This window comes from Schistosoma haematobium, chromosome 2 (genome assembly GCF_000699445.3).
Source record: "Schistosoma haematobium chromosome 2, whole genome shotgun sequence".
NCBI classification, from domain to species: Eukaryota; Metazoa; Platyhelminthes; class Trematoda; order Strigeidida; family Schistosomatidae; genus Schistosoma; species Schistosoma haematobium.
The window spans coordinates 26,984,498-27,009,011 of record NC_067197.1 but is presented as its reverse complement, the minus strand read 5'-3'; the positions used below and the strand labels follow the sequence as shown (position 1 = coordinate 27,009,011).

Genomic DNA, 24,514 nt, shown 5'->3' with positions numbered 1-24,514 from the left:
TGGTTGTCCATGTGTCCACCACAGTCAGCAGGTTGGCTATACAAGAGTAACCCTCCCTGAAACTATTCTGTTGGGATTTAAGAATAATAAATAGTCGCATATCAGGGACTCCATAATTTTTGAAGGTATGGAAAGAAGAGCCACCGGCCGGTAGCTTGAAGGTTCGCTGCGTCGACCTACTTTGGAAATTGGCGCGATGTGAGCCGGCTTCCAAATATGCGGTAAGTGTGAGAACATCGCGCCAAGCAGTGTTGTCAGGATTACAGCCGCTTCTCGTGGCATAGCAGAATGAACCATATCCGGACCAGAAGAAGTGTCTTTTCTTCTAGAATCAGGGTATGAGTGAATCCGAAACGAGTAGGGTGGGATCATTCTTCCAGCATACTATTGTTGTACTCGATTTCAGCATTGGGCTTGCTGTAGAAGACTTCAACTAGACACCTTGAGGTGGTGGACAATCCTACTGAGCACCATACGGATTCATCAAGATTGATAAACTCCTGGTTGTGCACTTGATGAACCTTTAGACAATATCGTAAGTAAAAAGCTACACCACTCTCAATTCTTGTTTTTCTGTCATTGCGAAACGAAAACATTCCGGGTATTGCTAGACCCTGGTCCGTAAGCTGAGAAGATATCCAAGTTTCGGATATACTTATCAGATGAGCATTATTAGCATTGCTAAATTCACGTAGCCAATCCATTCCATTCGGTAAACTCGCGGCGTTCATGTATAAGCAGTTTATGATTTCGATTTGAAACGAGTGAGCTTCATTGTCCTGTGTGTTTGTATGAGTCTTACGTGAATGGACAGGTAGGCTTCCTATGCAATGTTTTTCGAGTTGACAGTCTATCCGTTACACATTTATTATAATCAAGACAGTCCAAAAGTGAGATGGTCAGCTCTAACTCGAATTTGTGCTTGATCCTGGCGTCCTGTGGCCTATCCGGATGCATATGGATTCCAGTCATACTGAATTCTGTGGGCATAGAATGCTTCCAGAGTAGCCGCCGCCATATGGGAGGATGGGAAAGTTATCTTCATTAGCCGGGGCCTAGAATCTCCGTCCTTCTTGGCTCATCTCACCACTTGTTGAGTCAGTATGTTTTCGAGCTTCAAGGATCGCTCGGTGAATCTCCATTCCCTAATATCAGGGCTTGAGTGACCAGGGACCGTTTTTTCCAGCACACCTTGCACAGTGGTATTTCTTCCGCGGAAAAACTCGAGAGATACTTTAGGGTGTTCCGGATGAGATCGCGCTCAGAATACGATATGCAAGGCAGTATTCTTACATTCTCATCTGATTTCAATAAGTGATTAGCTAGTAGGATATCCAATACTTCGGTAGCGTTAGTGATTGTTACACGAAGTAGCTTCGGGTGATTTTGATGCTTAGAGATCTTTCCCCTAGTAAGACGTGTGACCGTCAAGGGATCTCCTTAGACGGTACTCACAGATTCCAGGATAATGATTCAATCCATGAAATTAAATGTCCTGGCCTTTGATAGGGTGCATGTGGATAACTTATCAAGCACAAAGAGCATTGAAACATTCAATGGAATCTGAATTAGGAGCTTGTAAAATCAACCAATGACATTTGTGCGTAGCACTTTAAGGCTTAACGACTTTGGACGTTACTGTAGACGTGTGAAGCGCTAGTGTTTATTGGTTTTACATATTTCTGTCAATAGTAAGTAGCTTTCAAGAGTTTTGAAGTCGTGGTATTTTACTTTTGTGGTCAAATTTATATGAATAATTACAAGATAGTTGAAAACGACTCAGTTGAGAATTCCACAGTTCAAGCTTGTAGGGAGGACTGGACTAATATGGGTTACCGTAGTAAATAACCCGCACATTTGGTTAAGCAACCTTTAGGATTCAAGAATTCCAACCACTAAGTAGTCCATATTTTTTCGGACAGTAAATAAATAAATAAATATATATATAATACAATACATAAGCTAATAAATGTAGGGAATGGAATTACTCGCAAAGTACTTGGATATTGCAAATGCTAGGGTTTTGTTGTTTAATTATAAAGGTCCGTTTTCTGTACCAGATTGCGAAAGATTGAAAATCTTGCACAAAGAGTATTTCAATGGGTTGGGACACGATTTTTACCAAGATCCAGCACTAGTTTATACCTGGTGGTGTGATGTATTAAAACTCTAAATAGTTAGTGCTTGTCTAAATAGTTTTTGTTGTTGACTGGATAGCCAAAAAGCGTTCGTTTAACCTTGTTTTCATAATTCGTTTGGGAAGAGTGATTACTGCAAAGCCTCTTGTAATGTCCTCTTCCAGGACCATAACATGACCGAATATATGACTAAGCGTTACACAGCTTGTGCTACATTCTGTTAGTAAGATGTGGGACTTTATGCACATATTCCTGTCATAATACATCCGTCTAGGTTGTTAGGATCTAATTTGTATACATTAACTTATGAAGTAGGTACTTTCGAATATTTTATACGTGATTGATATAATTTCTTATAGTTCCTTTTTATTATACTGATAGGCAGATAATGTGGTTTGTCACAATCGTAATATTTTACATTGATATATAGGTTGAGGTAAAGGCGATATAAAGCTAGATATTATATCACAAATAATCGTAAATATCTAAAAAAGATCAGGTACAAACAGATTATCAATGATACGGTCTTCAAGATTTGAAGAAATATGGTGATATAGTATGGTTATTGAGTCTTACATCCTCAAGATCGTGTTAAAGATATGGTCCAGACTCCCGATTTGTTTTCATAAATAGTTAGGGTAATTTTATATTATGTTCTGAATTTCGGCCTTAGTTCTTCAAACTATCAGTCAGTGTGACCTAATTTATAACAGCTTAACGTAAACTCGTCAAATAGATGCACATTGTGCTATATTTAACATTAATTATAAAGCACTGATTTGGCCATTGCACTTGAATTCCTACACCTGAGTTGCGAGTTTGATTTCAATTCTACCTATTGGATTTTAGGCAGCCGGTAGGAACATTAGATTGACTAAAAGGGTCGTTAGAAGTCAAGTATACAGACTTAGACTTGAAGACTGAGTTACATTATTATTACTGTAACGATCCTGGGACTAAACATTACCAGATTCCTCAACCAATGCATAGTTTGGATTTGAAAGTCACTAGTTTGAAGTTGGACCATCATATGATTAATTATCACTACCTGTTTATGCATCATATGGTGTCTGCCGAAGTTTAATCTTTAATATATTACAGATTAAGCAACGTTACTGTGTAGTCAGGCAGTTCAGTGTTACTGAAGTAAATTCAGACTTAATTGAGTTGAAATAGTTGTACTTATTTTCATTTTTCTTCTACAGTATATATTTTCTCACTTATCCTCCCTAAATCTAGCATATAAAATGGTTATCATTCATACTACAGTTCACATTGGGGAATCTGCATAAAATACAACTATCAGTATCACTATCAAACACGGAAAAGTAATTTTGTGATTATAGGTTGGATGAGTTTTCATAACTTCTAACAGTACATTACAAGTTTACCACATTTAAATTCGTCCTTCGTTTAATTGGTAATTCTGAAAAAGTCCATACGTACCAAAAAGCGTCGAATGCAGTCATTCATCCGGATCAATTTCGTCTCTCTAGAAAAGTTGTCATGTCTTAAGTTGATGTAATGATTTGTTTTCGCAATATACTAATGTGTACGCATCAGTTTCTAATATTCTGATAAATATTCTTCTTAGTAATAAATAACTGGTTTGTTTGTTTTTCATTATGACTTATTGTTTGTTTGTGTCTAAGGTTTTACAATGACGTCGTGCCCGTTTTTGCGTAAATTGTCTCCTACTGTGATTCAAAGAGATATTCAACAGTTGATCCAATTAATACCAAGATGTCCGTTTGCTAGGCGTTTGTTTGATGGAACTCCACTTTCCAGTCCTAGAATGTATTCAGATGTCGCTATAGAGCGTCAGTCAGATGAATCATCAGTTTGTAGTAAGCCCTTATCTCTTATATCGCCTATATTTCTATATTTTTACTTCTTGTGGCCAGACAGGTCTATTTTCTGGTTTTCCTCAAATGAAAACTGGACAATCCACAGAAATACATGTCTTACCCAGTGGCAGTCAATTCAATCCTTCACTTTTACATAGTTGTAAGGTCTGTGGTCAGAATTTTTATGCATATTATCCAAACCTGTTTTATTGTCCTAGTTTTAACCTAGCTGTCTTAATAAAGATGAAACGGAATATTTGTAAGGCAAAATATTTAAATGTCTTCGCCTAAGTATTCCATGAACTAAAATGCGTTTTTGCTAACTTTAAAGACTTAGATTGAATTGTTTTGGAATAAAGCATTATTTTAAAGTATACGAAGTAAAGTAAGCTGATGTATATAATTTGTAAAATTCCCCCAGAAATGTGATGCGAATCGCACAACAAAACATTCAATGAATAAATACTGGAAAGCATATTTCTATAGTTTTTCATATTCACAAGGAGCGAACGAGAAGGCTGGCAGCACTGTTTCCAACCAATTTGGTATAAAACTTCTAGTCTTAAATTAATATCTGAAGTTACTATATCTCTCGTGTATATCAAGTGAAAATACTCGGAGATAGGAACCATTTCATCTTAAACTACGTGAATTCGTTAAGTTTCTTCCAGTTTGTAGTGACTTATATATGATGGTGGTATAGTTGTCAATTCGTTTGACTTATAACCATTTAGGCTGAGGTTCGAACCCCACACGACCTTTTTATCTCTGCTCGTCTTAGTGTTGTTTCCAAATCTCTTACTTTTTGACTCAAGTTCGATATGTAAACCTGTAATTATTGGATTTACATTACGACATATAATGTCCAAACAGGAGTTCAGCGTGAAACCATTTATTGAATAGATTTATCATAGTTTATGAATACATGATTACTGGATTCAAATAAGAATAACATAAATACACATCTTCAAATACCGCTATTTGAGCCCGTTTCACAATAAATAACATATTTACTTTATGAACCAAGTTCATTTGAACACAATTTGATAGTTGTCTTCATGATCCTACATTTATTAATGTTAATTTCGATTATTTCCCAGAAGTTCAAATCAGACAATCGAGAGGAACATTGGAGTTATTTAATTCCAGTCGTTGAAATTTCATACAGATGTGATTGGGTCTTATATACTTTCTGTATAATCACGACTATTCAAGAACTATTCGTTTAAGTTTTTACGAAATCTTTATGAGCTAAATTCTTATTTTTGGTATGGATAGTTCTGTCTCAAATTCTGTCTTAAGTTTCATTTAACTGTAAATAAACTCGTCAAGTAATCGGATTTCAGCTACATTTAAAGTGATTGTTAGTAATCTTACTGCCCGGTTACCAAAAACGAGGTAGGGGAAGCGGGGTTTGAACCTTGGATATAGTGGCTGAAAGTTGGACGCCTTAACTGCTAAACCACCCCTTTCATACTTTGAACCGGGCATTCCCATTTAGTAATAGTGGGAAAATTACCTCAGGGTTATCCATAAACAGCATGAAACTTATTCCGATAATCATGCCTATATTTGTTTATTAATTTATGAATTGAATTTGTCATGTAATTTGAGGACAACTTTCACCAGCTGCATAGATATATGTAATTGTAATGGTGTATTTGAACTCTTTCTTGAAAGTTTTGTATTTGGACCAATGAACTAGCAGGGGCTTACTTTTTTCTGCAAAACGATAAACCGTATTAATACAGTTGATAGAAAGTGATTATTGTTATTTGATGACTGATATAAAAATTAACAGCGTCTTGAGACCATATAACCCAATGACTAAGTACGAGTTTATGTACCCACCTATGAGCCACACACTGTTGAAAGGATAGTGACACTGTGGTTGGCTAAGCTGAAATAGATGGAACATTATTCGAACCTGCTACTCGTTAAGAAGTCAAATTCTTTAATCACTATACCCTCGCTCCAGAACCTGACATTTAATGTTCAGTCAACAAAATTAACACATTTATTTGGTCATCGTTATTGATTGTCAGCTTTGTATGTTACCCTTTCTATAAATATTTTTTCCATCTAGTTTGTTATCGAATTAATTCTGTATTTTAGAGAATGTCTCAGAGTGCTTATTGAAAAAATGTCCTTTTACGGTCAATTCATATGAGTCAACATGTTCAAATGATTATCTGTGCGCCCAAACCTCTAACAATCACGAAAACGAGATGTATCAAAACCAGTTATGTGGGATTTCTGATGGTAAGTTGAATGATTATTTGGAAGATATAAATATATTGCAGAAAGTATATCAATTACTTAAGAATTGTTTTTACATTAAAACACATAAAAAACGAATACACTTCGTGTTAAATTCTCATTAATTTCTGTCATGAGCTCACCTTGTTTGCAGGGTTCGATGTGCATATTTTTCTATATACAAATTTCAGAATTGTGAATGAAGTAACCTAGTAGTTCTACGTGTTATCTATAGTACGATGTGTTATTTCTTGATGAACACCAGCTTTGTATTTTACAGTTTACATCACATCGTAAACTTGGTTAAACAACTTATAAAAGAGCAGAAAGAAGTGAACGGCCGTTTTGTCCTAGTATGGGATTCCTCAGCAGTAGGTATCCACGGCCCAATCAGAGGTTGAACTTAAGACCTTTAGATCTCACAGCAAATAGTTAACCTTTAGACCACTGATTCACTGTTTTGTTCGTACTGATTTGTGAAAAAAACTATTCATTACAATGTTAGTATCTAAAAGCGTTCTTTTTTGATTATATTTTTTATCTATTCTTTTTGTAGACATATGTATTCCAAACACGTGTGCCTTATTCGCTGGTTGGCAAAAGAGTATAGTTGCGAGAAAAAGTCTTCAGCCAACAACAGACATAACGATAAAGAACGCTGATCCAGAACATTCCCAAACAATCGATTCGGTGTGTAATGATGGTGATAGCTGCCTAGGTTTCAATTATAATAAGTTTTTCGTGTCTGAAGTAGAAAGAAAAAAAAGAGACTCTACTTATCGAGTATTTAGGAGAATTTTAAGAGACGCATCTGAATTTCCGTTTGCAGATGATTATTCTAGTGGTATGAAACGTCGTGTAGCTGTCTGGTGTTCCAACGATTATTTGGGAATGAGTTGGCATCCTAAAGTTCAGGAAGCTGCCATGTAAGTGTTGCTTTTTTATCCCCTTTAGTTAGTTGTGATTGTTATGAACTTTTAGTGGACAAATCACATTGACATAACCTTATCAATGCTGACACCAATATGGCGAACAGATGTTAGGTATGTTACTTAGAGGCTATAATGTTTGGGTGGTGACTTACAAAAGACCTTTATCTTATAATTGTTCATCTCCCAAATATTTTATAGTTTCCTTTCACAGATAACCAACTGTGTTATTTCTGTAATCGTAAGTTTTGTAAACTAGTTATTCTATTTCATAGTGTGGTGTGTGCTACTGATCTCAACAGATATAAGTAGTATGTATCGTCAATCGAAAGTGCAATGTCTAGAGACAGAAGGTTAAGAGGATCGAAGAAAGAGAACGAGAACAAATAACGATTGGTGTGGAAACGAAAGTACAGTGAAGTCTGAGACAATTGATTGACATTTTGCAAATGAAGTATTCACTGTATAGTTCTCAGATTTTACTAAAATTTTCTGTAATTTTGTGTTCAAATACATTCGATTGTGCCCACTTGTCTTCTCGTTCACTACGATAGTACCTGTTCATTTAAAGACTTTGTGGTATAAATGTGATTATTATTATTAGCAGTAGTAGTAGTAGTAGTCAGTAAATCGCCAAAATTCTGCTACTACATAGTAATTGGTACTCAGTCTTAGTTAAACACATACTTTTTCCTTTCATATTAAACACGGATTAACGTTGGATTATTTGTAAAAGAAAATCCAACTTCATTTCGATGACAACTATATTATGTTCAAACAGTGTAGTGTCACAATTAAGTATATTAGAAATATGTACTATGTGGTATGTGCTATAATATGCATTCTGATCAATATAATCTCACAATTCATGAAGATACTTTTATCTCAAAAATAAAAGATCAGGCTATACAAGTGGAGACGTGAATAATAAGGATAATAAGGTAAAGCGTGAATCAAAGCCCATTGAAAATCCAATTAAAATTAATATTTTAATGTTATATCCATAGTGCTATGATTTTTTTTCCATCAATTCTTGTTTTTCACGTGTTTCCACCTGTATACTCTGACCTTTCATTTCTGAATTACGTATATCATCATGTACAAAAAAGTTATCACTTAGCACAAACACGACGAAGTATATCAATAAATTAATGTTAGATCAAACTGTTCAAGAGAAATGGTGGTGTGGCGTGAAATTCTTACCGTTATTATTGAAATCGAAAGTCTCTTTTTTATTTAATTTGGTGTTTATTTCTCAACCCCTACACTATCATGAACCAAATAAGATGACCTGGTAGATGAAATTTCAGAAATCAACTAAATTGTAAGGGTAGTTTCATTCAATTAAAGCACAACAGTTCTGCAAATCAAATAATTTTACTATTCAATGAGTAATTGTAAAATTCTGTTTAACAAGAGTATGTTATTGCTTGTAAGTGTAGTAATGACAAATTAAATACTTATAGAATAATTGATGAAACTAATAGTTCAATTAAATTAATTTAACATGTGGCTCAAAATCGTTTGCAATGGCGCAGGTGCATACACTCTTTGTGTTCTCCCAAATTTTGATCTCCTTATTCCTCCCTGTCTCTTTTCTTTTCCCAAATTTATTTCACTGTATTATACTCTTTAAGTAACATCTCCAAACACTAATCTTCCCGATTACTGCTTATACTCTTATTACCTCTACCACTACGGGATTTGAATCGACCACTGCATCTCTGTGCTAACGTGGTGTGGCAACTCGAACTGATGTACATACGTACGAAGTTCTACGTTGCTACTGACTGACATGTGTAATGGGATAAGTTATATATCACTATATTAATCTCTTTTATAAAAACTGCTTGCTATACAAATTAATAAGATGGATCACCTGATATGTGGAATTGCATTATAATATATCAGAATTGTGAATAATTTTGTTTGAAGCTCATGAACGATGCTAAATTCGTTCCGGATATTCTATTCTCATGGTTCCCATGAGTGAAATAGAATTCGACAGAATGTTCTAGTTATAACGATATAAAGTATAACCGATCTACCCAATGACCTATGCGACTGCGCTTATAAATGATATGATTTATTTTCGGTCGTCTTATTATACTGAGCACAAATACTGTTTAAGGTAAATCTGATTTCGTATTCCCCACTCGTGACATTTACTTACTAAAATCATATGAACAACCAACAGTCACTTCACTTATTTACACAGTTTCATTGTCTGGTCTGCCTGATTGAGTCTTCTACAATACTTTTACCGTGGTACATCATTCCAATTGATCTTTCACTAAGTACCCTATTATCTAGACTTTCCGTTTGTCTATACATTTATTGCATTTCTCCCTTATAGTTAGTAGAAAAATACAATAGATCAATCTAAGTTAAAACACTACATATATTAGAATTATGTTTCTTTTTTAAGAATAAAGGGTGTAATTTATCTTATAGGATTTTATATTACTCACATATATAGGTATGGAGGAAGTAATAAACTACAGATGAATTTCTTGAATGAGTCCTTGTACTGTCGCACACGGTCTTAACAGGGATATGGTCAAAACAGGTATCTATATAAACATAGTCAATAAATATAATTTTGTTTCTAAAATGTAAGTTAATAAAATTAAGATCATGAAGTGACAGATGTTAGGCCACCGTTGAAAACCTGGAAGCACTGGACGAGCGTCTATTCCTAGTATGGGACTCCTCATCAGGGCGTATCCACAACCCCTCACGCGGGATCCAAACCCAGGACTTTCGGTTTGGCGGTAGAACGCAACCTTATACTGATGATTATCATGTGCTCACTAGTCACTAGCTTCGAGAGGTAATTCTCAGAGTTCTAGTAAGAAGCCTTAACCAGTGGGACTAATCTGTATTGGTGTAAGGCAGTTACTCACCGAAGACAATAAAAAATGGTCGTGCAATATTTTGGATTAGTTGGAATTAGACATTAACATTGTTGGATGCCGGCTCAGTTATCTGGAGTTCAAGCGTCCGCGCGCGAGACTGAAAGCCCTGGATTCGAATCCCTTGTTAGGGATCGTGCTGCTAAGGAATCCCATACTAGGACGAAACGGTCTTCTAGTCTCTTCAGGTTTTCGATGGTGGTTTAACATTGATCGGTTCATGATCTCAATTAAAACTCAACAATCTCCACAACCCTATACAGATAATACAATTAGTGCACACACATACTGAATAATATCAGTGAAACAACAAAATGAATGAATAACAAGGATTAGTCATGTTCATATGACTGGAGCAATTTCATAATTGTTTTCTTGATTTAATCACCCATATAACAATGAATTTTTCTATAAAACATTTTTTAGTTCTACCATACGTAAACATGGTGTTGGTTCAGGTGGAACACGTAATATATCTGGTAACTCATTGTTACATGAATCATTAGAAGCTGAATTGTCAGATCTTCATGGAAAACCTGCAGCTTTAGTATTTACAAGTTGTTACGTAGCTAATGAAGCTGTATTACATACTTTAGGAACTCGTATACCGGAATTAACAATGATCTCTGATGCTGGTAATCATGCATCAATGATACATGGGATTCGAACTAGTCGTTGTTCAAAAATTATCTATAGACATAATGATGTGAAACACCTAACTTCGTTACTTGCAAATATACCTAAGGATTCGCCGAAACTAATTGCTTTTGAAACAGTCCATTCAATGTCAGGTAATTAACTATGTTGATCTCTTATATATTTAACATTGAAACAGTTTTTATAATTGTCACTTCTGTTAGTTTTCCGTTTATAGGTTTAAATGATAATAATGTACTAATCTTTTTGACATTCCGTTTTAAAATCGGCAAAAAAAGAATAACTTTAGAATAAATTTAAAACAATATATTCTACTTATCATGTATTCACTATTTAAAATATCTTAAATAAGGAGTTTACTTTGTGTAATATGGTCTTTTAATCGTTAAACACATGTTTCCTGAAGACTTTAATAATTACTGTTCAATATAGACTGGTTACAAAATATTCACTGAAGAAACTTTGGCAATTAATAAGTATTTCTTCACACTCTGATTATCCTGTAATAGTAGACTACACATAAAATTATTAAAAATGCCTACATTTTAATCAACTTATGTTCCTGTAAATGGTCTAATAATGTTTCAGTAATAGGCGTTATGACTATCGGACACAAAAGAAAAAGATTTCGTAAAGTAGTATATCATTTCCAAGCTTCCATACGTCACACGCTTGACGTAACTTATTTATCAGGTACAACGTCGCGTACTCAGTTTGAGATGAACTGTTTATACCAAGAGGATCAATGGTATTACTACCAGGTTTCTCAAACCAATGTAGATGCCGCGCAGGGTTTCGATATATAGCCTGCTGCTTGAAAGTTTAAGCCTTTGACCAACAAGCCCACCATTTCATAAATTGAAATAGGAAAATTATTTTAATAAGGTCAATAAGAATAAAGTAGGAAAATGAAAAACATTTGACACGGAAATTAATATTCTTAGATAAATAGGTGTCTGTCACTCATAGTAAGTTAAAGAATAGTGATGTGGTACTGGTGGGTTTTAAGGTAAAACATGTAAAGTTCCTAATCTGACTAAAAGCGAGTCATGGAGTCAAACTAATAAATTCACAGTCCTCTCATGCGGCTCACGCTACTAATAAAAATTTCAGGGATTCATTTTATTTTTAGTCGAACACATTTAAATTTTATTCACACTAGTCCTACAGTTATATCCTGTTGAGGCAATTGATAGATGGAAATGTGCATATTGCATTTAACTCGGTCAATCAAGATTCACTATAATATTAACCCAATGCCTTTCTTATCTAATACTTCGCGTTTTTAACATTCACAGCGAACATCCGGCTTTGAGTGTTGTAAAGCATTGTCTCCTGGAGTGTCATCCCAGATAGTATGTACGAATTTTTAAATAAATCACTTCTTAGTGTACTCGCAAGTAATGGTATCTGGCATTCCTGCAAACTGCTTAAGTTTCTTCAGTTTTAACCGAATATCTGATGCTACCAGCAGAATTATAGCCTCTCTGGTAAATTTCAGTTTTGGTCTTGACTTCAAGAAACAATAACTATCGCTCATTAAAATTTCCAGAAGAGAGTGCTGGTCACTTATAACAGCTTCACTGATAATACATTTCAGTAAGACTTACAACGCAGTTATTTATGATAGTAGTTATTCTTCTCAGTGGACCTCCCTATCTTAGTATGGATTGATTGGTCACATTCTGTAGTTATTATTATCCATCTCTTTGTACGATAAGCAGTTTGTGGTCAAAAATGGTCAATATCGTAACTGGAGCACAACGTAGTGGCTAAATCTCATTTACTAATAATCACTCAACTAAAATCTATACTAAATACTGTCTGAAAACTGATTCATGTAGAAGTAGTGTATATTTCGTTTAAGCCATATTTCATACACATAGTTCCCTTTATCATTTTGAAAAGAGCAAGCCATATTTTGTTTTAGAACCTATCTATCCTTTCTTATACCACATGATCTCTTACCGTTTCAATTAAATATTATTATCATTGATTTCATTGTTATTTAACATTTATCGGGCGAATTTTCATTCACCTACAAACTGTTATATTTAAATATTTAAAAGCTATTTATTTTTATAATCATAGGTGATGTTTGTCCATTGAAGAATTTATTAGATGTTGCTGAAGCTAATAAAGCACTCTCATTTGTTGATGAAGTTCACGCTGTTGGTTTATACGGTGCACATGGAGCTGGAGTTGCTGAACGTGATGGTCAGATGCATAGGATAGATGCAATTACGGGTACACTTGGAAAGGTTTGCTAATTATATTAAACAGTTATTTGTACTTTTCACATACCTGTAGTTTAAACAATCTTGTTAAATTTATACTCAAGCATTAAACTTGCACTGAGAGATTTTAGAAAAAGGTGGTAGATCAAATTTCGCAGTGCACGTCATCTGATAGTATGTATGAGATGCACGTACGTACTATCCATAAATTGAGATTCATGTTAATTGTATAGTAACCCTGCGTAAATCATGAAAAGTCTTACGTCATTGGTAACTTACTAGTTTGATAGTTCACAAACTAATTTTTTATCATTTGCTACTTGTATTGTAGTTTGTTCACGTACGAAATGGCCATCTTTTCGTTTCATGTTTAATTCACATGACCATCATTGACAGCAAAAATACATGACAATAAATCAAAAGGTTAACCGATTATGACACTATCGCTCGCTAAATCTTATCATTTTACATAATACGTTCATCATAAAATGTTTCCAAATCAAATATTACTTTCCTGATCAATGTTATGTGTAATTTTATGATTCCCGACCGTTGTTGCTACCTTGACGTGGTGGTCGGGCTTGCCTATCGTGATGAAGCAAGCGAGCTATACTGGATAGAACAACCGTTCCTCAAGGTCCTACCATGTCAGATAGGTCGGTTGAAGAGCGGTAAGACTTAAAGCAACAAAACCAAGGTCCGAAGGCGAAGTCATACTGCTGACTGTAGAGAGGTGTGACAGCAGTAAGGTGTTTCCTTCAGACAACCAGCATGACAGCAATGCTGCCTTCCCACAAGGAGGGATGGGGTTAGAAAAGATCGACCCTAAAAATGCACACCTTACCTCACGGATTTCCGTCTCCGGCGGTAAGGCCCTTTGAAGAACGGAGCTAACACATTAAAAACCTCCCACGAAAAGGCCGTGCGCGACCGGCCTCAAGCAGTTGTCCCTTGGGCACTACGGTCACGCTCTCAGGTCACTGAGACCGCCTCTAATCCAATTTCCTTTTCAGGTACCTCCAGAAGAACCCTTCCTCGGTGTGGGCAACCGGGAAGTGATAACCGCCCTCATACATCTAACAGCACTCAAGACCACTGTATTCATAATCAACCTTCCTCTTCAATTCCTATTATTCCTCCTACATCGACTTTCAACTCTAAACGTCCTCTTTCGGCTTCCCCCTCAAGTGTCACCATAGCCAACAATTCTAGTGCTCAAAACACTGTCCCAGGTCTACTGAAACCTCGCTCCAAGCTACACATTGGAGCCTTCAACGTACGCACCCTATGTCAAATCGGGCAGCAGGCTTCCTTGGCTAAAACCCTAGAGTCTCTTTCCATTGATGTATGCTGTGTCTCCGAAACACGCATACATGATTCCAGTGTGGTCATTCACTTGACCTCACCTCGACAAAACGGAGAGCCAACGAGATACACCCTCCGTGTATCTGGTGACTCGACGGCCAGCTCTCGTGGACTGGCAGGAGTAGGGACAGCACTAAGCATGAGGGCAGAACAAGCACTGTTAGAGTGGATCTCCGTTAACAGTTGTTTATGTGCTGTTCGGCTAAACGGCTCCGTAAGAACTCGGAAGGATAGGGACACATGTCGTTGCCTTTTTGTCGTTTCTGCCTACGCTCCCACCGACTGCAGCTCAGATGAAGTGAAAGATGAATTTTACAGAAAGCTATCTGAACTTCTTCAGAAAGCTAAACATTCAGACATAGTACTCGTAGCAGGTGACTTTAATGCCCAGATAGGTAGTTTAAACCAAACAGAAAGGCATTTAGGTGGGTATTTTAGTATTCCGGCACAACGAACAGATAATGGTGATCGTCTGCTGCAACTGTGCTCAGACAATCGTTTATTTTTAGCAAACACAAATTTTAAGCATAAGGAGAGACATCGTCTAACATGGCGACCCCCTACACCAAACCAACGATGGACTCAAATAGACCATATTGCCATCAGTCGTCGTTGGAGAGGGTCTGTAGAAGATTGTCGCTCATTTTGGAGTACCTGCTTGGATTCCGACCACGCCCTAATACGGGCACGCATCTGCTTACGCCTCACTGGACGCAAAAAAGCCACAGTAAGAAGACTTATTAGAACTGATTTGAGTATCGAGGACACCAAATGTAGGTTCCAGGAACAACTGAGTTCACACTTAGGTAGTTCTGAAAACGAGGCTGACCCAGATGTTGCTTGGAAAGATATACAAACTGCTGTGGAAACAGCAATGAAATTTATTAGTGACTTAAACCACATAGTTACAAAAAACCAGTGGATTTCCTCAAAGTCTATCACACTGATGGATTCTCGCAAACTCGTCCCATCAGGTTCCGAACATGATGAAGAGCGACAACAAATCAGATCTAGGTTAAGAAAAAGTCTAAGAAACGACCGTGAGCAGTGGTGGGCAATGAAAGCAAAAGAGATGGAAAAGGCGGCGACTATAGGGAGCACAAGACAGCTTTACAGACTAATAAAAGAAACTGGAACTAATAAGTCAAGTGTGAGATTATTTCGGAAAAAGACGATACTCTCATCTGCTCTCAGTCCAGACGTTTAGAACGATGGGCGGAACATTTCAGAGAACAGTTCAACTGGCCTTCAGCCACTCTAAAACTACCCTCCATTCCCAGACAGTGTGAATGGAACATTGAAGTAGGTCCCCCAACTGTAGCAGAAGTTCAAAAGGCTATAGTTAGTCTGAAACGAGGAAGGGCAGCTGGTCCAGATGGATTGTCTCCAGAGGTCTTTAAGGATGGTAGTCCAATTTTAGCGATTAGGTTGACTAATATTTTAGCTAAGATCTGGGAGTTAGACGTTATTCCATCTGACTGGTCGCAATCACTTATCGTCCCAATTTATAAGAGAGGGTCAAAATCATCCTGTGACAACCATAGAGGGATTAGTTTAACTAATATAATATCTAAAATACTAGCCTCGATAATTATCAGACGCTTAACTAAGACTCGTGAACTGCAAACACGAGAGAACCAAGCTGGCTTCAGACCTGGTCGTGGCTGCATCGACCACATATTCACCATTCGTCAGATTCTAGAACACAGGCATACTTATCGGCGTCCAACAATGGTGGTCTTTCTCGACTTAAAAGCAGCATTTGACTCTGTAGACCGCGAGATTCTGTGGCAGTGTCTGTCATTGAAAGGCGTACCCCAGAAGTACATAAACCCTGTGAAGGCTGTTTACTCGAACACTACTAGTCGAGTCAGAGCTCATGGCGAACTGTCATCTGATTATGCAACCTCAAATGGTGTCCGTCAAGGCTGTCCACTTTCCCCATTTTTGTTTAACTTCATCATAGATCTACTGATGGAAATAACTTTCTCGTCGACTGAGTTCTCGGGTATTGATCTCCATCCAGGAGGTCCATTTATCGACTTAGAATACGCAGATGACATAGTCCTGTTTGGTGAAGACGCTGACAAAATGCAGAGTCTTTTGGTAGCACTAAGCAACAATGCCAGAATGTTTGGAATGCGCTTCTCTCCCTCTAAATGCAAGTTGTTGCTTCAGGACTGGTCTGCGTTAACACCTGAACTAAGGATAGGGAGTGAAGTAGTCGAACGCGTTGACAACTCCACTTATCTTGGAAGTCTGATCAGCCCTAATGGGTTGGTGTCTGACGAAATCTCAGCACGGATTCGAAAAGTTCATTTGGCTTTTGCCAACTTACGTCACCTGTGGCGAAGGCGAGATATCCGTCTATCAATAAAAGGATGAGTATACTGCGCGGCAGTCCGTTCTGTTTTAATTTACGGCAGCGAAACATGGCCATTAAGAGTAGAAGACACGCGTAAGCTACTAGTATTTGACCACAGATGCCTTAGAAATATTGCTGGCGTCTGCTGGGATCACCGGGTAAGTAATAGTGAGGTTAGACACAGGGTATTAGGGAATGATGGTAAATCAGTTGATGAGGTTGTGAATTTTCATCGACTGAGATGGTTGGGCCACGTGTTACGTATGCCTGAATATCGATTACCACGACGTGCAATGCTATCTGGTATTGGAGATGGTTGGAAGAAAGTTAGGGGCGGCCAAACCAAAACGTGGCATCAGTGCTTGAAGTCACTAACTTCTAGTCTGAGCCATGTTGGTAGATGCAGACTACTTGGTTGGGGTCCGCGTGACTATCGTAACCAATGGTTGGAGACTCTTGGTGACATGGCTCAGAATCGATCACAATGGCATCGATGTATACACTCCCTGTCTCCCCTTAAACTAAGAGATTAAAATCGCTTCATATCTTTCTTTGTACGAACCAATTCTTTCTTCTTGTAATATATCTCTATATGCAATCTTTCTCTTATATATTACCACCTTTGACCTAACCACTGCTATGAATCCGCTGTTCATCTTGTTGTGCTGATGCGGTATGGCAACCTGGACCGATGCACATATATGCCTGGTCCTACGTTGTAGCTGACTGAATTTTATGATTATCGCTAATTTTATTGTCTATTTTCGTATTCGCAGGCTTTTGCTAGTATCGGAGGCTATTTAGCAGGAAGTTCTGAACTAGTTGATATGATCCGATCTTATGCTTCTGGATTTATATTTACTACTTCACTACCACCACATTCTTTGGCTGCTGCCCAAACAAGTATTCAAATTTTGAAATCTTCTGAAGGAAAAGAACTTCGTGCAGAACACCAAAAACGAGTATCTATCGTACGCCAAAGTCTCCGTCAAGCAGGATTGCCTGTGATTGAAGCGCCGTCACATATTATTCCGCTACATGTAAGTTTATATTTTTCTAATTTGATAATTTTTATGTTTCATTAGTACTTTGATCTGACTAACAAAGCCCGAGTGTGTGAGAACTAATCTATTAAGTGCAAGTAGGTAATTACATAACAATTAGTCGAATCCATTTGTAACAGTCTATGCTAATTAACTAATTTACTTACCGATTCGAATAGGAATTTAAACTAGTGAGTTTCAACTCATTGGTTTAGGCATTTGAATTTATCCAATAGGTAATAGCTTCAATTCAAAGTAGTTTTAACCATCAGTTAATCTGCAGTACTGGAAGAAATACAAGAAATACACGCTGTTGTGTCATTAAATTTGTTCTAGGAATAAAAGAACTTTCTAACCCATCAGTCGATGATTGATCTAAATGAATTCAAATTTGATAATGATCTGTTAGTGTTTCACATTTTCATTTATAGAAATATGTATACAATTCTAATTATTTGATTTTTACACTATTATAAGTGTTTTATAATTTATCTGTATTAATAGGTCGGTGAAGCGAAACTATGTACGAAAATATCAGAAGAACTGTTATCCGAACATAATATATATGTGCAATCGATAAATTACCCAACTGTAGACATAGGAGATGAACGTTTGCGTATTGCACCCACACCGCATCATACAGATAAACTAACTGAAGAACTAGTGGATTCTTTATGTATGGTATGGAAAAAATACAATTTACCTTTGAATGTTGAATCAGCAAGAAAAATCACCCGACAAGCTGGTTAACATTGAAGATAAACAAATTATTAATATTATTTGATTGTTAGTTTAAAGTAGGTGATCAAACACAAATTCGATTGTTTAGTTTTATTTATTTCTTCATCAGTCATTTTCAGTCATGTAAAAGAATGTCTACTTAATTTGAATAAAATGTTAGTTTAACAATTAACAATGCTTTATTTCTCTTCTTAAACAATAATAAAACAGTTTGGTTTGTACAAAATAAAGCAGTCTGTCCAATGTTATGGTTACAATAATTTCAGTCTGATATAGGACGTTTATACCAAAATCTTGCACGATTATCATCACTGCAGGACATAAATGCCGCTGTTGTTGGTGAATGTACAAAACATCGGATTGGCCCGTTATGATCTAGTACAGAGAAAAAAAATTAGGTAAAAGCATCCAACCAATATAGTACAAGGTAGTTAATGATAAATATAATAGCGTGAATGAACTAGGTTTTATGTAAATAAACTACTGTGTATCACTGTAGTCTGTTTGATATACAATAGTGAGAGGAGGTTAGAATGATTTTCCCGTCGCTTTAAAATAAATCTTAAGCTGCAAAAGCAAATTAATTGTAAACTGATAAACAGTTTTCGCAATGATTCGTTCATAATGAATAAACTTTTACGTTACTTATAAATTGGTAGATTTTCTAAATTTTAATAAAAAACTATTGTCACTGTGTATAAACTTACTAAGGGCTAATAAACGCTGTCTGTCAGCATTACGTGAATCCCAACAACACAGGCTTTTTGTTGCTTCGTCTGGGAATAGTACTATACAGAGAAAAACAATAAATATAATTGTATGCTTGAATTAATGCTAAAATAAGTGCGATAATGGTCACATTAAAAAAATACGACTTTTCTAAGTACGGCTACAAGTAGGCATTGATGAAATCATTTCAAATGACCTATTTCTCCTACAAAGTTCTAACTGATTTCTTTTTAAATTTACCTGCAAATATCAAACATGGTTATTAAAAGCGGAAGACATTCAAGACACTCGATGTTTTCGAAGCATTTCGTACATATAATGAAATCGCTTTGTAAATATTATCACTTACGCATTGAATACCACTACTAAGGGTAGAATATTATTGAAGTAGACGTCGGTCGGGAAATGTCTCTTGGACGATTAATTAAAGTCCATGATTTTAATCCCTTGATAACTTCTAACAAGTAGGTCGGAAAACACAGTAGATGTAGTATTTTGCAACGGAAATTAGCTAATAGGAATGTGTTAGTTACATAGCACTAGCATATTACGAAAGTCACGGTAGTAATTGTTGTCGTGTAAACCTCAACTCTTTTACATGCAGATGAAGTATCTCTACTTCACCACTAATTTTATAGTATCTAAGTTCTCTCATGACTCTTATCTTTGGTATCCGAGATGAGCATAATATAAACTTATGCGTTATCCATTGGTATTTTCCATCGTAACAATGCAACGGTCAGTTGTAGTTAACGTAGGATATGGCACAAGTGTCTCGGTTCAAGCTGGCACATCAGCGCAGAAAAAAAGAGGATTAATAACATCGAAGGCGTAGAAAGTTAAATAATATCAAAAACAAATGAAAGCCAAACATGAGAACTACAACGTGTATTAATCGGTCAACTTACCATAATCTTCTGTGTGATTAAAGACAGCCATTGATCTGTGTGTTTGATGTCCTACTGTACCTGCTCCAGTGTAGGTTATAAGACATCGTCCAGTGGCTAATTCCCATAATTTAACTGCACTGTCTTTACCGGAACTAAGGATATACTAAAAATGGAAATATGCACATTGTAAATTTTTTATTACAAACGAAAAATGATACAATTATATCACAATGAGTATTGTTTTCAACTTGGGAAGCCTCTAAAACTGAGATAGAACCGGCCAGTGTAGGGTAGACTACAATATAAAACTAACGATTTTATACTTGCTATGAATTTTGATATGTTTTCGGACAGTCAGCCTTAATTCAGCAGTGTAGCTAGGTTGATTCAGTGTTTTGTGTCACCACTACAAGCAACATACTATCTTGGGTTACAACATCAAAATACTTATTTGTGCTATATAAAGAATCTCATAAAATCCATTTGCGGGAATTTTATCTAGGATTGAGTAAGTCAAATGCAACGCAGAACCTGGCACATGCATACATTGCTTCACGTTGACCCAATTGTTCAAGCAAAAGAATTGCACATACTGACACTTCTGATGAGTATTTTCGAATTATACTAAATTAAATGTATGGTACCATATTTACATGTGGCATTTCCCACCAATGCTACGAGTGGTTCACTTACTGAGATTGGAATATAAGATAGATTGGACTATTTGGTTCACATAAACCAACAAATAATCGATGGAATCTATTTGATAAGAATCGTATTTAGTGACTAATGGATCGATCACTCAACAAATTAAGGAGTATTGATGATATTATTCACTACATTATGCACAAGGTATCTCTGCGAAATAAACTGTAATATTGTCCCAAAATGATATTCAAATATAGATATAAAGGGAAGCATATTCAAACTTTTTGACATACTTTTCCATTACGTGAAAAAACTACGGAACACACAGGTGCACCATCATGTGCAGCTTCAAATGTGTTAACACATCTACATGAAACTCCATCCCAAATCTTGAAGCTGCCATCCATCCCAGCAGTAACAAAAGCAGTTCCATTCGGTGACCACCGAACCATATTAACTGCACTAAGGTGTTGGTCTTCTGGAACGGCTGATACATAGCAACGACAGGTTTGTACATCATATAAACGAACTATAATAGGGAAAATGTAGTTATAAAAGATGAAATATAGCAGTCATGCATTATTCAGAACAATAAAAAGAAACACCCTTCAGTTTGAGTGCTTTGATATAGATCCTAGGAGCAAATACTGTGGCTGAAAAAAAAGAATGGACATCAGAAAGCCCTGCTCACAGTTTTTTTCGTATTCTGATGAGATACGAGAAATCGATTATGTGTAATAACTAACATCATGTTTGATAGATTTCCTAATCAGTTTCTCTAAAATACATAAATAGAAAATCTACTTGGAACTTTTTAATTTTTCCCAAATAGTATCAAAAGTTCGACTGGCTTACATGACTAACCAGTCGATTTTGTTACTATCTTCTGATAAATCCATTTTTACGTTCTTAGGGAAAAATATCTCTTACAACCAGTTTGAGAAGACTGTTTAGTTCGTAAATTCATCTTGACTACCACCTTCACTTTAAATGAAAAGAATTATGAGATGTATTGATGATTTATACAGTAGATTGCCCATTAAAAGATCATTGCACTCCAAACATACTACTGACGTAAATATTTACAGATGTGTTTATATTATTGTTTTATTTTATTTTAACACATAGATATTGGTACAAGGAGGCACCAAATATATATGCGCCACACAGATCTCACTTGATATGTGTGAAGGCTGTGATACTGCTCGGGTGCTCAAACCGAAGCAGGTGGTTTTCTTAGGGGGCCACACCCGGAGCCTTTGACTTGAAGGTCTGATCCACAAGGCAGTAGAGTATCGTAAGGAGATGTAGTCACTATTAAATTTTTTTAAAAAATTTGTACGAAAAGGCTTACGTGTTTTATGCTGAGTGCCAACAAGTAAAAAGTTACCAGATGGATGAAAATGTAAAGTTCGTATTGGGGAAGCTTCCTAAAGAAAGAAAAAAAAAGAGCGAACAATTATTAGAAAATACTGACAAAATGCCAAATTAACAAACATATAATGAAATGAAAAATTCCAAATCGATTTATCTATATGTGGTAATATCATTTGTACTTAAGAAAAACAAAGATAAATAAATAAAATATTCATATACACGCAAAGGAAATGATTTCCAAAGAAAACATGTTACTGAATAAACAGTTTTCTTGTTTCATTGATCAATAAGTCTTCAAGAGAAATTATTAGAGATATTCATTTCTTAACAATTTCATACTGTGATTAGGTTATTTTTAGAAAAAAAAGTGCAAATAACATTTACACAAAGACACAGGGAATAGATGATATGGATACAATCAATTATTATGAAACACATGATTAGTTAATTTCTAATTATATTCTAAATGTTTCTAACCATTATAGTCAACTTTGTAAAAAAGATCAAAAATTAACTGATCTTAAATATGGTACTGGGTTCGAGTCCCTGAGTGAACGTCAACTCTGAGATGCAGGTACATCCAGCTGACGAGTCCCAAATAGGACGAAACGCGCGTCCTGGATTACACTGCTAGCCACTATCCATCGTTGCTTACAAAAAGACCTATATTTTATTTTTCAATCAATTATTCAATTTCCTAACTAAAATTTATGATTACTAAGATGGTAAATTTCAAAGTGAATAACACATTTTTACATTCCAAAATAATGTTTTATAGTTTTGATAAAGAATATTGTGATGGGAACAATTTTTAAAGATTGTTTTCATTACCTTAGTCAATAAATATATAAAGTGAAATGATAGTATGTAATAGAGGATAAAACATCTATCTAGCCACAAGATGAAAACTATTCAACCATAATATGCTTGTATCAATCTAACAGTTCACTTAACTTAAAAATTCAAGTAATATTGTCCCGACACTCATTACAATCGTTAAAGTAACATTTTAAGATTGCAGTGATAACGGGTTGTAAAAACAGGAGTGAATTTTGAATGGATAAAGACAGGATGTAAATGAAAACAATCTAGTCTAATTTAATGATTAAAACACTTGACTTCCAAGCCTTAATCAGTGGAAAAAAGGGAACAGATCAACAGAAATCTAATCAAAGAAAGATATCTTTAAAATTATTTCATAATTGATTAAGAAATAAGACTAGAGAACAACTTATACGAGGTTCCATGACGAGTTGTGTTTTCACTACACCACTCAATAATTTGTAATATAACTGTCAAACAAAAGGAAGTTGAAAGTTTACAGTTCACAGAGTAGTACATAGTACAAGTTAGCTAACAACAAAACATAACAAATGTGACCATTTTTAAGCAAAAGAACATTGTCAGAGTAACATAGTAATATTCCACTTCAGATTTGACAACACAATGTCAGGGTTAAGACTGCTTAGTTTGATATGTTCCTTAGAAGTAGGATTTAGAACTGTAATAAATTAACAGCATAAATCATAACTTTCTAATGGTTTTCAGTCATCCAGCATTAAATAAATTACAATACAGTATCAAGTCATTAAAGTTAGTGGTTATATGTTAAATTTGACCGACCACTTGCGAGGATTTATATATAATAGGTGTATTATAGTGAAACAATATAATTGATTAAATTATTGAAATAACCAACTGGACACATTGTTCATTGAATCTACCGAATAGATTTCAATAAACAGACTAGCTAGATGTACGAAACAATTAAGACTATCATTCACGCAAAACAGTATGAATAACATTAAAACAACTGTAGTTTAACTGTATCATCCACACCCACCCACTCATGATGAAAACGTTTTCACATCTTTCCCCCCTTTGTACTGTTTAAACCTGTCGTTAAATAATGGTAATAATCATAAAAATATTATGATTGCTTATTATTGTCGTTTCAGAGTGGATATAAAAAGCCAACAATTTATGCAGTGTTTGTCATTTTAAAAACACCGAGCTCCAGTAGTCATACTGCCACTAGTTTAGATTCAAGTTGTTCGAACGTAATTACAGACAATCAGTTTATTACGTGAATATATTTCTAAAATTATTCTTAAATACTTAAGTCATTATCAATGCCAATATCCTACATGTATATTAATAGTTCAATTAGTTTATATCATTACTTTGTATATATGAATAAAACACAATGAAGTTACGGACATAACATAACTATGAGTTGTTCAGACGACATCTATTGATATTCATGTATAATAGGAATTAAACAAATTACGCTGATAAATAAATAACAAACAGAAAAGTAATATTAAATGTATGCACACATAGAAATACGCATAAACATGTATGAAGAAAATTG

At 35.5% G+C, this 24,514-nt stretch overlaps 2 protein-coding genes across 5 annotated transcripts in view; one reads left to right on the top strand and one right to left on the bottom strand.

The window, feature by feature from the left end:
• Positions 1 to 1,563: 1,563 nt before the first annotated feature.
• On the top strand, positions 1,564 to 18,668 carry ALAS1_1 (5-aminolevulinate synthase, nonspecific, mitochondrial; the record flags this gene model as incomplete). Of its 3 annotated transcripts, none has more annotated exons than XM_051214772.1 (8): positions 1,564 to 1,691; positions 3,791 to 4,150; positions 6,101 to 6,247; positions 6,801 to 7,170; positions 10,515 to 10,879; positions 12,837 to 13,006; positions 17,489 to 17,752; positions 18,260 to 18,668. In XM_051214772.1, the coding sequence occupies exons 3-8, from the start codon at positions 6,214 to 6,216 to the stop codon at positions 18,503 to 18,505; spliced, it is 1,449 nt and encodes a 482-aa protein (XP_051067956.1). In that variant the 5' UTR covers positions 1,564 to 1,691; positions 3,791 to 4,150; positions 6,101 to 6,213. The 3 variants fall into 3 exon arrangements, with proteins under 3 accessions (XP_051067956.1, XP_012792364.2, XP_051067957.1); XM_012936910.3 differs by having other exon boundaries at positions 3,791 to 3,985; positions 18,260 to 18,505; XM_051214771.1 differs by lacking the exons at positions 1,564 to 1,691; positions 17,489 to 17,752; positions 18,260 to 18,668 and adding an exon at positions 1,974 to 3,745 and having other exon boundaries at positions 3,791 to 3,985; positions 6,801 to 10,879.
• Positions 18,657 to 24,514, bottom strand: part of CSTF1_1 (cleavage stimulation factor, 3' pre-RNA, subunit 1) — an 18,512-nt gene continuing 12,654 nt past the window's right edge. For both annotated transcript variants that reach the window (XM_051214769.1, XM_051214770.1), the window contains 5 exons: positions 22,118 to 22,193; positions 21,057 to 21,292; positions 20,134 to 20,278; positions 19,204 to 19,284; positions 18,657 to 18,871 (listed from right to left, as the gene is read on the bottom strand). In XM_051214769.1, coding sequence (XP_051067954.1) covers positions 18,759 to 18,871; positions 19,204 to 19,284; positions 20,134 to 20,278; positions 21,057 to 21,292; positions 22,118 to 22,193 — 651 coding nt within the window. In that variant the 3' untranslated portion in view covers positions 18,657 to 18,758. The remainder of the gene's footprint in view (positions 18,872 to 19,203; positions 19,285 to 20,133; positions 20,279 to 21,056; positions 21,293 to 22,117; positions 22,194 to 24,514) is intronic.